The sequence below is a fragment of the Apiospora marii genome, assembly GCF_038362585.1.
Source record: "Apiospora marii strain CBS 49790 chromosome Unknown utg000005l_segment0_segment0, whole genome shotgun sequence".
Lineage (NCBI taxonomy): Eukaryota > Fungi > Ascomycota > Sordariomycetes > Amphisphaeriales > Apiosporaceae > Apiospora > Apiospora marii.
Genome location: NW_027117377.1, coordinates 1,564,557 through 1,579,212, shown reverse-complemented (window position 1 = coordinate 1,579,212; position 14,656 = coordinate 1,564,557). Strand labels below are relative to the sequence as shown.

Below are 14,656 nucleotides of genomic sequence, written 5' to 3'. Positions count from 1 at the left end.
ACATCGTCTGAGAATAGGGTGTCCATACACTCTTTTCCTCCCATAACCGAAGATGGCACCCCCAGCAGGCAGTCATGAGAGCGAAAAGCAGGCCGCCGCCCAACAGGCTGTGGACATTTTACATGAGATCTCCACCATTCTGGTAAGCTCTGCTACACCCCACGGTTTCCCTTATGAGATTGGGAGTTTCCCGCCTCAAATACAGAGAAAGAAAAAGAAGCTGTACTGACTACATGTGTGCAGAACTGTCATCTGGACCGTAGAACGCTGTCTTGCTGTATCTCCATGATCGAGAACGGGGTCAATCCGGAGGCACTTGCAGTAAGTACTGGGACCTAACCTCACCTACCTGCATAACTGCTAGGACACAGATCTGATCTTTCTTCCCCCCTCTTTCCAGGCCGTAGTACAATTCCTGCGCAAGGAGGCCCAGAAGGAGAAGTTCAGGGCCCAGGATGCGGAGCGGGACGCTCGGGCCGGATGAGGGAAGAAAACTAACTGCCGAAAGAGAAAGTGAGGTGTTCTCCGGGGGCCAGGTTCTAACAAACATGTTGTTTCATGAAATCTTACGATAGACGGATGGATGCTTCTTGCCGGCGTTTTTCTTTCCTGTCACTTTTTGACAACGGCGTTTTTCGGATGGGGGAAACAGGATCGTTCGATGATAGCATGATGAGAAACGGTATGACTTCGGTCCGTCAAGTATCCAGCTTATAGCTTGCGTAACGTCGTTTCGTTTTACATACATGTATTCAGCCTGCATGCATATCCGGCCAGAATACTACATACCTATGTATGTAGGTAGATGGAGAACTTGCTGTTCCACCCCTGACTCATGTGCATATGTACGGGCTAGTAGATCTGTGTAAGCCGGAAGCGATCTCATTATCACGCCAAGGGCGAAAATAGAGCCCCGGGGATCAATCCGAAAGATGTATACCTCCCCAAAACGTATCGATACGTAGCATTCCTGAAACCGGCTGCGTATGCATATGCAGTAAGTAGTTTACTGGGATGTCCATCGCTATTCTCCTCGGTGATCGTTTCGGTCTTTACTTAGGGTATCTCTTCCTTCAAGCATGCATACCACACAAGCAATGATCGCACCATTCGCCCGTGTTGATCACCAACACCGAGCACAGGCAGAAGCAAGCGCAGCGGTGATGCTGCAGTCGGCGATCGGCATTCCCTTCTTCTTTCTTGGCCGTACCGATACTATGGCGTCCAGCTTCTGAGCCGCCAGGCTTGTCAGTGGCGGCGATGACGTTGGGGCGGAAGTTTTTGGCCATCGTGTCAAAGTTGATTAGGAGGTTCTGCTCTAGCAATATGACTTTTCACGATCATACAGTGAGGGGAGCAATGGAACCGTTCAAGTATGGGCAAGTATTCTGCCGCCTGCCCTGAGGCTTTACAGCTTATACCCCCAGCTGTTGTCTGGTTTCCCAGGCCAAGATGCCTTGATCAGAACAGCAAAGTGAGTAAGGCCTAAGCAACCCTTAGGGACCCATACCACTGCAAACACCACAGTTCACATCGACACGATTTTTATAAAGCATACTCTGTATTCACTAGAAGGTACTTCTTAGAGAGGGAAGATCCGAAACCAAGCGCCCTTGCCCGCCTCTTTGCTTCTCGTCGTGTCATCCTGGCGATATTATCAAAGGTGCTACTCGTTGGAGGTCGTCTTCAGGACCTGTTCGTCTAATGATGCAGTTTGAAGAGATACTTCCAGTCTCGTGTGCCGCCCTGCTGCTTGAGGCCAATTTCGCTGATGCCCGTTTCATCCGAGTGTCCGTCCTTTGCGCCCAACATATCCCAAAGCATGCAAGACCTCAATCCCAGTAAACAGTTATTCCAAGATCAAATAGACTCGCTGATGCATTGTACTTCGCCCGACACCGTTTCTCATTATCATGCTCTTGTGTTGATCATACCGTGTACCCAGCGGTATTATCGATGGCCGAAAAGACTAATTTCTTCTTCGTCGTCTTCGTCGTCGTCATCCTCCATCTCATCATCCACGGAAGACGTGGATTCGTCGTCAGACTCGGATTCATCATCCTGATCTTCGCTGGGCTTTGCACTTCGTGGTACGCGACTCCAGAAGCCTATAAAATCCCCGGCCTCATCGTCGGAGTCGTCTGCGTTCGCTTGTTGCGTCCCCAGGCGCATGGTGCGCTCAGCAGCGTGAGAGGGGGAGACCGACCTCACCAGTCTTTCCTGCAGCACAAATGAGCTAATATCACGGGGGACCGCGCCAGAAGTATCAATGCCATGGTCCAAGACGTTCGAGGAGTGCCGCCGCCTCCTCGGAATATCGCGGGGTGCCAAGGACTGGGTGGCGCTGGTAGACGGGTTGCCGCTTTGAGGTTGTTCCGAGGGTAGTGGCGTTGCTGTATCGGCGTCGCCCGTTGCGCCTTGTGCGCTATCAACTCCTAGTATTTGGAGCTCAGATGTGTTATAAGAACGGCATACAGCGCATTTCAAGCCGAGCCAATGATATTCGGTAGTCGTCCTTGCAGAGCAATCGTTACATAGCACAACAGCTCGCGTATCCCGGAACTTCTCGGGCATCGGTTGCATTTGGATGGCTATATCCAAGTTCCGGAACTGCGTTTCCATGTTGACGACACTCTTGCTGCAGATAGGACACTTGTATGCGGACTTGATGTGCTCTTCGTAGCAGCCTCGATGCATTGCGTGCCCACATCTCATGAAGCACACAGGCTTGGGCGAATTGAACATATAGTCGCTACAAATCGGACAATCGCAATCCAAAGACCTCTCTATGCACCTATGGTCGTTTTCTAGATTGATTGCCAAGCAAGCACAGCATTTCTGGAAGTTCAATCAGTCGAAGCCTATGTGGTGGATTTCCGGCCCAGCGCTTACCTTGCAATGAAAGAAGTCTTTCCCCAGACCTCTGCCGATCCGGCAGATGCCGCAATCTCCGCAATGATAGATGGACTTGTCCGGGTCGTTGTTCCATAGCTTACAGGTCGAGCAGTAGTACAAGGCAGCGGACTCGGCGCAAACTATGCAGGCTTCGCCTGCTTTTTGGGCTGTCCCGCAGAACATGCAGAGCATATTTTTGGTATCCTTGGCAATCATCTCATGATCTTCGTCTTTGTCGTGGCAGAACCTGCATACATACCATCGATTACAGGTAGAACATTGCGACTTGACGTTTCTCTTGTAATGCTCGCATCCAAGTGGCCGATATTGCGCGTCGTCCTCGCCTGGCTTTAGCGGAGCGAACGTAGCCTTCACGTCTGACTCGGTGAGTGTAAACTTCTCCGTGGGCCGCGTTTCGCCGACGTTGCCCTGCCAGAACTTGAGCGAATCCAGCATTCCTTGCGGTGATTGCGTCTGCTCCCAGCTCGCACCGCCCGAGGGAGTAAACGGCCGGACTGCCTGAGTGACGATTTGCGACTTGGTGTAGCCTTCCATCAACAGCTCGTGCATCAGCCGCGCTCGTTCCGGTGCCGGTATGCTTTTGCTCTGAATCTCCAGTATGCGTCTCCTCAAAGCGCCCATGCCATCATCTTCCGGTAGGGGCTTCCGTGGGATAGGTGTGGCCGACGCCACAGTGTTAGCATCCCCGGATGGTGAAGGGGTTGAAGTGTTGGCATTCGGGGCTGGCGAGTGCCCCTGATCCAATGGGTCGACATTAGGAGGTGGCAGATTTTGCTGCGAGCCCATGGCTGCAATAGCCTGTAGGGAATCTGACGCAACATTATGTGCTGTGGTCGGCACCGGTCGCCGTCGGAATGCAGTTGCGTCGAATGCTTCGCTGTCCATGATGGGGGTTACGGAGCTTCGTGACGAAGGTGGCTGCGAGGCGCTATCGTCTCCGTCATCTCTAAAGTATGAATCCTCCTCTGTTTCGGAAATCACATCCTCCCGACTGGATGGTCGTGCTGTATCCTTGCGGCTCGGTATGGGGGATGTGCGTGGTTCGGGTTCGCTGGAGAGGCTCGAGAAGGAGAAACGTCGAACTTGTCGCAGGGCCGGGCCGATGATAAAGTCGTTGACCATGGACGACATTGCAGGGCCAGGGCGGCGTGCAGCCAAAACAGCAGCTGGGCAGCGGACAGCTCGGCAGTCGAGTCGACTGGAGGGGTTGGGTAGGGTTACTTATGCAAGGTCGGATGAAATGATCGAAGTGGAAAGTGGGTAGGTCGTCACGCCATGTGAATGTAAAGTACTGTATGTAGTTGGGTCGGGATGAGGAAGAAAAAAATATATCTGATTGTACATACAGCAGCTCAGGTGAGACAAGACTTAAATAATGCTGTTCAGCTTCTAGCTAGCAATACACCATATCCAGTGCTGGGATCTCGGCTGGCATGTGAAAAACACGGTCGTGTGTTGTTTCAAGGGCAGAATCGAGAGAATATTGGTTTACGGTCTTAAGGAGTCCGGTCGATGAAAGAACGATCCCGGTTGACGATGACATGTTGCGTGGGGAACCGATTGCTGGATTCGTACGGTACTTAGGGGGATGTGCTACGATACCTCGCAGTCCTCCCAGACCTCTTGACAAAATGCGGCGCTAGACTCGGCGCTAGAAGCCCAGGAGGCATGGAGCTCTGCAGCGGAACCGAAATCAGTTGGACCAGGCCTCGTAGCCCGCCCGTGCACTCAGCCCGGAAACTGGGACCTTACCATCCGAGCCAGCACAGCAGAACCACACCCAGCCGGACGAAAAGCTTGGTGTTCTATTCTCATGTGCAGCCGCAGTCAAAGCAAATTGCAAAACACCCCGAATACGGCAATTGTACTTGTTGTTAACTGGCGATTGGCCACTACCGCGGACGAGAAAGACATGCTCCGCTAGGGAGATATACTTGGGGAGTGATTTAAGTTACCGCCTGCAGCCGTTAAGGGGGCGTCACACTTTCATCGGCTTCGACACCTTTAGCACCACACCGCACCCACCTCGACGCCTATTAATTGATGCCAACCTATCCATCATATCATGGCAAACCTCGAGGTCATCCATGCCTACCGCCACCTTTACAGAGGGTTGCTGCATGCGGTACAGTTCTCCAAACCGGCTCGATATGTAGCTTGCTATCAGCTGAGAGCTGCCTTCCGAGGGGATGGGGCTGTTTTCGATCCTAAAGGGGTGGCAAGAACTATAGATTTCCTTGACGCAGCTGCCAGATCCCGAGGTCCTGAACATAAGGTGCTCAAGAATCTTCTGATGATTGCCTACCACCGGCTCTACTCCCATCCCTCGAGCTGGAAGAATGTAAAGGCCGACGCTCTGATGCGGAAGAAGGAGTGAGTATAGGAAAAACCCCGGGACGCCTGTTGAGCCTCTACTGACCATGTGTAGAACCGAGTTTGCGAAGCATGCCCGTCAAACGGCTTACAAGCATTACGACATGACGATTGCCATGCTGAACAAATCCATGGGTCTCTGCCTGCGGTAATAGACGCGATGTTTACTCACGATAGCTCGCGGCAGCGGCTAAACGAGGAATGCATGGGACCTTGAAAGCCTCCCCTTTTGGCAACCTGGCTAGACTGGTCGATCACGGCTACGAAGTCGTGGATTGGCTCGTGCGGAGAGACCCGCGGCACGCAAAAGTGAGACTCTTGTGTGCAGGCACGCATGGCCCTGAAAGCTGAGGCTGGCTTCAAACGCTATTGTTGCGAGACCAAAGAGGTGGTACACAAACACCAATCACCTTTTCCTGCCGTATTGTACCTAGCATTGGGCTGTTGGGCCCCAACGACTGGAAGGACTCCGATCAACCAAGAACACCCAAGCAGCATACGCAAATCGGGAGTAGAAGCGGCATACCATATGGCAAACAACCAATTCGCCCTAGGCCCTTAACCTCCACCATGGCACTCGTTGCATCGGATCACTTCTGCGAGGAGGTTGTTCCCTCATCAGCTGGCAAGTCGGATGATACGCCCTGCGGCAGTCTTCGCACACGCAGGTGGCTGGCTGGGAGTTAAGCTGCCTACGTGATTTGATGGACGGTAGCTCTGCCGCTAATAAGCGGTGATCCCCTAATTGAGGCGCATTACGCCTAATGACGTTGATTGGGCACGGGACCAATGGTTGAACTGCAACAGCATGTGTATTTGGAGGCATTGGCGCATTGATATCAAGCGACCGCGGGAATGACCCCTGCTCTGCCCACGAGTAGCATCTACCTTGATGATTTCACTTCAATGCTCTTGATCAACACCTGGGAGTAAATCAAAACATATTGAATGAAGGTTTGTATGCTTAGTGCACTTCATATCTATTCGACACGCTATGCGTGTAGAATATCTGCTTACTGTAGTGTGGTGGTCCTTGCAACTGGAATGATAGCTTTTCGACATGTCAGAGACGAGAGACTCGCCCAGTTCATTCCTGCTGGGCGAGATTCACATGTTTGCCAAGGCATAGCGGAACATATGTAGGGAGTCACTGCTTGGAATAGGGGGTTTCCGCACCTATGGAATAGCATAAACCAAGTCAGATGTATCTGATCGTGGTTGTTTGGCTGTATGTAGATCAAGACGACGGCATACGGACATGACGGGATAGAAGCCGGCCGATAGAAGCTGGGTTGAAACAGTAATATGGGGTAAGCTAGCTAGCAGGAGCCGGGAAAAGCACACACGTATGGAGCTGATTATCGCACGAGTTTCACTCAACTACCGCTCCCTGGGCATAGCCTCCTCCAATCGCCAATGACTGCTGCAGTTGCTCTGCTTGACTGTTTTGGAGTCCATTGTGGTCGGCGTTACTTGCCCACATGTCTAACGAAGGTAGCACAGCTAATACATCCACAGTGGAGACGTTCAGCAGCTGTGCGACCAAGGGCCGCCCCCGCCTGCGGCACCATTACGGCCAAGAAGGTAGGGGAGTTAGGCGTGAGGGCAGCAGGTCGGGAGCTGGAGCTCTAGGTGGTAGGTGGCGGGCAGGCGCCGCGGGCTGGAATGCGAAAATGGGCAGACCCAGCGGGCGAACGAACGACTTTTGAATACCACAAGGGATCATCATCCAATACTCATGTATCGATAATTGATTGCTTTTTGCACCGATCACTTGAGAGAGCATTTATATGTAGGGCATGTAGCATGCAGGGTGCACCATCCGAGTACTGCATGTAAGTCAAGAAGTCTGAAAGTAGGTACTTATTTAGACCTGGCATGAGCCACTCCATCTCGATGCTACCTACATACATTCCCATGCCCACCTCGCGACCAAAGACGGCATGCTCAATTGCCCCAGCACTCAAACCACTAACATCTCCAAGTACCGTCCAGTAGTCGTTCCCTTTCGGCCAACCAACCCCGCAAATCGACCATTGAACTTTCCGCGTTGGGGGCTTCCGTCCTGAGTCAGACTGCTCCAATTGGCCCTACCTACGTTCAGCATCTCGCTCCGCATGGATATGATCTGAGCTCCCACCTATTGTGCTGTCGCAGTAGTCCCTTTGTTTCGAACCTGGGGACGGGATCGAATTTACCTATATCTTTCTCACGCCGTTCAGCGACCCCGCATCTAACCTTCTTCCTCTCCATATCCAATCGTCATTCACCCCAATACCGTACGACAACTACATCTTGATGGCACAGCTCTTGCGGGCCGTCACCATTACAGTATCGCGACCTCGCTGATGACTCTGGTCCTCGACTCGAGGCCACTGTCTGACGCTCCCGCAGTATACTTCACAGTGTGCTGCTGCTGAAACGTATTCGACCAACACCGGAGAACGAATAAGATCTTGGAGAAAATCCTTGGGGAAGGAGCGTCTACCGCGAAAGAGAGCCATGCCAGTTGAAGTCAAGTTCCAAGATGTCACCAGCGAACCGCTTCGGGCCCGGACCATGCCTCCTCAGCTCAGTGGAAACAACACCAGCAACGAGAAGCAACGGAGGTGGATAAAACGGTACCGGACTGAGGTCTCGGCGAGCTCCGCCAGCGTCCTCTCTACCATCACGGCCTTTCCTCTCGACAGCGTGAAGACGCGTCTCCAAACCTACCCTTACAATGGTTTCCTCGATTGCGTTCGCTCCACATATCAGTCTGAAGGGGTTCGTGGCTTTTTCCGAGGTAAGACAAAGTCAACAATTGCTTTCTCATGGCACGATTCTGGTTTCCCCAGGGCATATGCACGAATGTTGTGTTACACAAAGTGGTGCCATGGCTGACGATCTATGCGCAGGTGTGACGGCTCCCTTGGCCAGTGTAACGCTCGTACGAACCGTCTCCTTTTCGATATACCAACGCTCCAAATACGTCTACTCGGACTGGATGGGAAGAAACTTCGGCTTCTGCCCACTGCAACATGTCAACAAAAACGGCGCCTATCCCACGCTGGGCACGATTGCTTGCTTTGGGGCCGCCGGCGTGACTGCTGGGTCCGGCATTACGTTCATTGCTTGTGAGTGGACATGGTAGAGACACTGTGCGTTCTCCCGACCGGCTGCTGACTATATTCGTCCTGCTAGGTCCATTCGAGCTCACCAAGCTCAGCGCTCAGGTGTCTGTACTCATGGCCAATCAGAAGAACGTGGATCCTCAGCGACAAGCAATTGCCATGAGCTATCACAACAAGGGCACGATCCAGACCCTGCGCAACATTGTCAAGCACCGTGGTTTTAAGGGCATGTACACGGGTTTGAATTTGCATTTGAGTAAGTCCTCTGAACTTGCAATAGCCATAGAAGCCAGTGGTTCTAACAGATCTCATTAGTGAGGGACTCGCTGGGTACCGGCATTTACTTCGCAACATACGAGAGCGGCAAGCAGCTTTTGACAACATTCAGTGGCACAAACGCTCACAAGAATCCCATTGCCGTATTGGTTGCAGGAGGTCTTTGTGGTATCGTTTCCTGGGCATTGATATGTGGGTCGCCTTACATATCCCCCTTTTCTGCTCCCTTGACCGACGGACTTGGAGTTCCATTGCGGTGGAGCGATGTCTGAAACGAAACAAGAGACAAGAATGACAACTGACCGCTTAACTATATTTAGACCCCATCGACTCGGTCAAGAGCATCTACCAACGTAATGCCTTGATGTACTCGAAAGGCCAAACGGTACCCATCCCGAAGATCCAGTTTTTTAGGCGGGACATGTATCGGGGCCTTGGCGTCTCGATGGGCCGGTCCGCCGCGGTCAACGCCGTCTTCTTCTCGGCGTTTGAACTTTTCAAAAAGAAGATTAATCTTATGAAGGATTTCGATGACGAACAACAACTGTGAGAGATGCTCTCGAACCACTGGTACACCGATGATGCGTCTCGGTAATGCAAGGTAATTATCGAGACATCAAAGCAGCATGCTTGGCCGAACACACCAGCATATGACGGGGCGTTTTATAATCCTTTTTATCTTTAACCATGGGATGGTTTATCCAGGGACGGGATACATTATTTCACTTTTCAGAATTTGTTACGAGGGAAAGCGGGTGGTATCATGCATATGACCTGCAATCATGTGGACTGGGTAGGGATATTTACAGACATGACGTGAGAGGTATAGCTATGCTTCCACATTCTAGGACACAGGGCTATTGGGCCAGAAACAGATAAGAGCCGAGTCAGCATGGCTCCAGGCCAAAAGAACAATACCAAATAAGAGTAAAGAGTCTAGGCAATAGGTAGGACCATGAAATGAGAGAACCGCTGAAGCATACTTCTGCCCGCGTTGAAGGGTCTCATGGGTGAACGACGGCATCATACCAAACGTGTTAAAGCCTGTATCAATTCATTGCATCTTGACTAGGCCAAGGCCAGGAAGCGTCCTATAGCCGCCATCCTCGTAGCTGCTCACTCCAAAGTCATGCTGCTCTCTATCCTGTCATTACCGCGGGGCTATGCCTGGGGAGAAGAGAAAAAGGAAAAACAAGAACGCCCCGAAATACATACAACCTGAACGCCGGATTCATTCCAGATCCCATTGCCCTATGCCTCCATAGAACCAACAGCACAGCCAAGGCATCACCGCGGCCGACTGTGCTTTGCCTTGTACAGCCTCATATCCCCAAGAATATTGCAGAGACGTCGTCCACCCAGTTCACCTCCTGGTGTGTAAACTCTTCCCGCGGTTTCATGCGTTCTCTTCTCCTCCTTTTCTTTGGTCCCCTTGTCAATCGCTCTTGAGCATGCTCTCGACCAGGTCGCCGAGGGGGCCCCAGAAGTCCTTGCCCGAGGCGAGGCCGTGCTCGTCGATGAAGAGGACGTACTGCTTGAAGCTGGTGTTGAGGTGGGGCTCGAGGCCGAGCTCGCGGATGACGGGGTAGTGGTGGCAGTAGATGTGGGCGTAGACGCGGTACATGCGCTTGAAGATCTGGCGGACGAGCGAGGGGAAGGTCTTGGGGAAGGGGACGCCGATGCGCGAGGGCATCACCGTCTCGTTGTCGATGTTGCTCTGCACCCACGACATGAGCTGCTCGATGTAGGCCGGGGCCGCCATCTTGGTGGGGCGCTTGTACGTCTCGCTGTCTTGCCAGAGGTACTCGAACCTGTGGGTGTGTGGGTGTTGCGTGTCAGTTCCTCTTATCTTTCTTTTGGTTGAAATACGCATGCTGGGTGGCGGGTGGGTGGATGGGTGTTGTTGTTGACTTACTCATCTGTGGCTTTCATCTCGGGGCAGGATTGCGGCGAGCAGAACTCGGTGATGGCTCCGTACAGGAGGTTGACTTGGTTGTAGAAGTCCACCATGTTGACGGCTAGCCACTCGTTCTCGTCCTCGCCGTCGGGCAGCTTGACGACCTTGCGCAGGCTGCCGCCGCCCAGCGTAGCTTCGGCATACTGTCGCAGTTGGTAGCTCGTGTTGCCACCTTTTCCGGGCCGCGCACGGAATTGATTGCGTGCCCGCTGGTTCCTAGGCATAGGGGGCGAAAGCAACAAGTGTTAGTGATGAGAGCTTGCAAGGGATTCGTTTTGTATGGTTGCGACAGGCAGGTATGGGAAGTGGGCATGCGATGTTGTTCGTCGTAGATCAATCAGACTTACACCGTGGTTACAAAGGACGTCATGTTGGCTCCGTCGATCGCTGTGGAAGCGAGCGTCTCTCTGCTGTAGGGAGGCGCTGGTCAGTTCTCTGTCACGAGCTCGTGCATCAATGGGGGCGCTCTCGACTCGACTCCCGACTTGCGCGCCAGGGTCCTGGAGTGGTTGAGATGCGTTGGAATGGATAACCAAACTCACTAAAGGAGCAGTAAGTGCTGATCAAGTGGGCCGAAGAGAACCAAAGTACACCAGAGCACACGCGCTGCGCTGGACAAGAACAAGTGCTGGGTTTGGTGGATGTCGTCGGTATGGTTTCTGCGGTTCGGTTCCAGTAATCGATGTTGAGGGGCTCTGCTCAATTCGTTGTTTACTTCCCAATAGTGGGTGGATTGGGACTGACTGGGCGGTTGTTGCCGAGTGAGATCCAATGACGTTCCAGGACAGTGGGAGAGAGCACGGGCCCCGCAAGCAGGGGGGGGGGGGAGCTAAACTTGGGAGCCAGGGGGGCCTCCCCAGATTTCACTGCAGGTATCCCAGCACGTCGGCCAGCAAGCCAGTTCAGTGTTGCATCTTCAGCCTCACTCTTCAACCCAATCTACCGAACTCCCAAATATTCCCGTAACCCTAGATTGTCGGAACAGAGAGGCTCAGCTGTGGAAATACCTTGCTGTGGATCTCAAGAACGAACCCTGGACAAATTTTTGTTCTTTTCTCACAGAACGATAGGGAAGCTACAGATGAGCTTGCCTCTCATATATAGACACATGACCGTTGATATTATACATCACCCCAGCCATGTGTTTGCTTACATGTATTAGGCCCAACTTGTTATATTTGGAAAACACACTCTCAAGAACTATCCAAAACTCGAAACCGTTCTGCGTGATCACTTTCTTTCAATGCTGAAAAGAATTGCATACCTAGATTAGCGGCAACGGTGTGACCGATATGTGCAGGTCACCCTGAGGAGCGCGAGCCGGGTGGTCATGATGAAACCATCAAAGGACTTCTTTATGAAAGACTGGCTTCGTCACGTATGACTTATGCCACATGTTACTGGCCATAGGACATGCACAGATAAGGTAGTGCAACTGTACAATATGTCATGGTTGGCAAACTACAAATCCCATAGTCTGAAGCTTCCCCAAACCAGAGAAACCCTAGTGGAACATGCTTAGGGGTTTGGTTGGATGTGCTCTCTCTCATGATAAGAAGTAGGTCGAACACAGATAGGGGTAGTATTAAGGGCTGTCATTGGCTTATCAGTCTTGGTCTTGGTAGTGTTGCATGTTTGAGTACACATATGAGCTTCCCACATAGTACTAATTTCTCATACTTCCCTCATATTGGTACCAAAAAGGGGCACAGACATGGAAGATCTCATCGAAGAAGGTGTTAAGGGTGTGTAATCTCAGTGTTGAACATTACACCTGCTGTCGAAGAAATCTTGTTGCTGCCATTGTACAAGACTACTGTAGTCTGGGTATTTATCGAAACTGGCGAGGCCTTTCCTCAAGATTATGACACTGACAATCTTGAGATAAGACCAGCAGGGCAAACGGTCTGGCATTGAGTAGATGCTGAAGCACAGGTGATACCGTATATACGATCCACATAGTATAATAGTAAGATAGCAACCATGTGTTCCATAGTGTTGCCCCTCTCTCGGGCAATTGCTCTGTCTTCACAGTCAGGGGGAATATGCATTTTTGACGCAGACGGGGTATAAGCTAACCACCAGCCAGGGTTCGCAGCAAAGATCAAATCAAGGGTTAATGGCTATACTGATACCGAATTGAAGGGTTCAAATCAACTCGAGTAGACTGCATGCTATAGTGCAGCACACTGTTCTTATGGCGTACCCAGGTCACTCTTTCGTCATTGTCACATGCCTCCCGTGGCCCAGTTAAGGGTCGCATCTCGTTTCGACAGTGAAAGTAGTGGGTGCAAATAAAAGGCTGAATAGTTTTGAGGGTATTGGTGAGACAGTGCTTCGTCTATCTACACTCCTATACACAGCGGCGCTCTGAATGAGTACCAGGCTACCCGCTCGCAAACGTCTCGCCAATTACCTCCCAATGCCAGGGTCCCCTTGAACAAACATAAGGAATAGTTTACAAAGTGTCGCTGAGGAGCTTGTTCATCTTCGCAATCTTGGAAGACACGGAGAGGTCGATAGTGCGGTCGCCAATCTCGACGACAAGTCCGCCAACGATATCGGGGTTGACCTCGTTGGTCAGCTTGATCTTCTTGCCCTGGCCGACGTACTGCGACTTCGCGACAGCAGTCTCGAGGCGGGACAGGGTGCGGCTGTCCAATTGCTGCAAGTTATCGTATTAGTACCAATTCCCCCCATTTCATGATATCGGGGTTTACATACGGTGGCGCTGCGGACAGTCATCTCGACCTCACCACGAGAGGCGGCCATCAGCTGGGCAAACTTCTCAGAAACACCCTTGAGGATGCTCAGGCGGTTGTAGTGGGCCAGGGTCTCCAGGAAGTTCTTGACGGTCTCGCTGCTGCCGGCAGTCTTCTGGAGCTCGGCGACAATGGCGGTCTTGTCGGCATCGGAGAGAGTAGGGGTGTTCAGGATGGTGGCGAGCTTGGCATCCTTCTCGACGAGGTTTGCGAGGTTGGACAGGGCCTTGGCGGTGGGATCGAGAGAAGAGGACTTCACGGCGGCAGTGTACTATTAATGGCTCATGCGTTAGTTCTCCATCAATCGACCTTTTTCTTCCATCCATTGAACTGCAGCAAGATGCTTGATGCCAATTGTCACCCAATTGGCCCAATGCAAGCGCCCCGAAATGGTTCCTCCGCGGGGATGGGTCGTGTGGAAAATGGTGGCCGTACCAGAGCAGAGGCGTAGGTGCCATCGAGACCGTACACAGCTACCGGAGGTCGAACTTCCTGGGCGGCAGCAGCGGCGTAGCTGCGCGCCGGAATTCGGGCAAGCGTCCGCTGGGGAGCTGCAGCTCGGACGGCGCGGAAGGCTTGTCGGGAGAACATGGCGATGTGACGGGGGAGGTGGCGGTTGGGCGGGATTGAGGAGGAATTGAAATGTCGTCGTTTCGTCTTCTCGCTACGAAGCTCGGCTTCTTTGCAAAATGAGAGCAGTACCAAAGTGCAAGCCACGGGTCTCCGGAAAAAGTCGGTGCCTTACTGCCTGGGACCTGGCTCAACTGGCTTGGGGGGGGGGGGTACAATTAGGCTTTGTGTGGCTCATGTGGCTGTGTTGTGCCGGGCTTCGCTGCTTACCCAAACACAATGCTGGCCATGCATTTATCGGGTGCTGGCATCTTGCTTTCTCCATCCAGGAAAGCTCCGTCATCATTTCATTGCTTGCAGATAGTAGAGCAGGCGGGCCACCAATCCACCCCGGGCCTTTCCCGCCTTATTAACCCACCACTTGGTTCTGTTTCGGGCGCGTGTAGTGGTTTCCCAACTCTTACCCATCCAATCCAAGATCTGATCAGGCTCTGAAAGCTGCTTGACACAGAGTCGCCCGACGACACGGAGAAATCGATTTGAGAGAATAGGCGGGCAAGCCTGCTGACCATTCCTCACTCAACATTTCTTGTACTCTTTCCCCCTGTCCCAAAAAGCCCAGTCAGTCAGCCTGCCAGCAAAGCCAGCCAGCCATCGTTACAGGCGCCGATAAAGCCAGCATCCATCTT

General features: G+C 52.3%; 7 protein-coding genes across 7 annotated transcripts; 3 read left to right on the top strand and 4 right to left on the bottom strand.

Annotated features, from left to right (window-relative positions):
- Positions 1-52: 52 nt before the first annotated feature.
- On the top strand, positions 53-484 carry PG985_008387 (Mitotic-spindle organizing protein 1; the record flags this gene model as incomplete). Its single annotated transcript, XM_066828155.1, has 3 exons — positions 53-142; positions 244-321; positions 365-484. 3 exons carry the CDS (start codon positions 53-55, stop codon positions 482-484), a joined length of 288 nt encoding a protein of 95 aa, XP_066683067.1.
- A 1,466-nt stretch (positions 485-1,950) lies between these two features.
- On the bottom strand, positions 1,951-2,697 carry PG985_008386 (uncharacterized protein; the record flags this gene model as incomplete). The annotated part of the gene is made up of 1 exon (XM_066828154.1): positions 1,951-2,697. The coding sequence occupies one exon, from the start codon at positions 2,695-2,697 to the stop codon at positions 1,951-1,953; it is 747 nt and encodes a 248-aa protein (XP_066683066.1).
- Positions 2,698-2,850: 153 nt separating this feature from the next.
- On the bottom strand, positions 2,851-4,047 carry PG985_008385 (CHY zinc finger protein; the record flags this gene model as incomplete). Its single annotated transcript, XM_066828153.1, has 1 exon — positions 2,851-4,047. One exon carries the CDS (start codon positions 4,045-4,047, stop codon positions 2,851-2,853), a length of 1,197 nt encoding a protein of 398 aa, XP_066683065.1.
- A 934-nt stretch (positions 4,048-4,981) lies between these two features.
- Positions 4,982-5,441, top strand: PG985_008384 (uncharacterized protein; the record flags this gene model as incomplete). Its single annotated transcript, XM_066828152.1, has 2 exons — positions 4,982-5,289; positions 5,345-5,441. The coding sequence occupies 2 exons, from the start codon at positions 4,982-4,984 to the stop codon at positions 5,439-5,441; spliced, it is 405 nt and encodes a 134-aa protein (XP_066683064.1).
- Positions 5,442-7,791: 2,350 nt separating this feature from the next.
- On the top strand, positions 7,792-9,222 carry PG985_008383 (uncharacterized protein; the record flags this gene model as incomplete). Its single annotated transcript, XM_066828151.1, has 5 exons — positions 7,792-8,074; positions 8,127-8,405; positions 8,473-8,658; positions 8,718-8,870; positions 8,999-9,222. Coding segments are annotated over 5 exons (1,125 nt in total), but the record flags the coding sequence as incomplete, so codon positions are not given.
- Positions 9,223-10,113: 891 nt separating this feature from the next.
- Positions 10,114-11,005, bottom strand: PG985_008382 (maintenance-ploidy protein mob1; the record flags this gene model as incomplete). Its single annotated transcript, XM_066828150.1, has 3 exons — positions 10,114-10,489; positions 10,594-10,851; positions 10,983-11,005. The coding sequence occupies 3 exons, from the start codon at positions 11,003-11,005 to the stop codon at positions 10,114-10,116; spliced, it is 657 nt and encodes a 218-aa protein (XP_066683062.1).
- Positions 11,006-13,093: 2,088 nt separating this feature from the next.
- PG985_008381 (uncharacterized protein) lies at positions 13,094-13,988 on the bottom strand (the record flags this gene model as incomplete). The annotated part of the gene is made up of 3 exons (XM_066828149.1): positions 13,094-13,300; positions 13,360-13,668; positions 13,833-13,988. The coding sequence occupies 3 exons, from the start codon at positions 13,986-13,988 to the stop codon at positions 13,094-13,096; spliced, it is 672 nt and encodes a 223-aa protein (XP_066683061.1).
- Between the last annotated feature and the right edge of the window lie 668 nt (positions 13,989-14,656).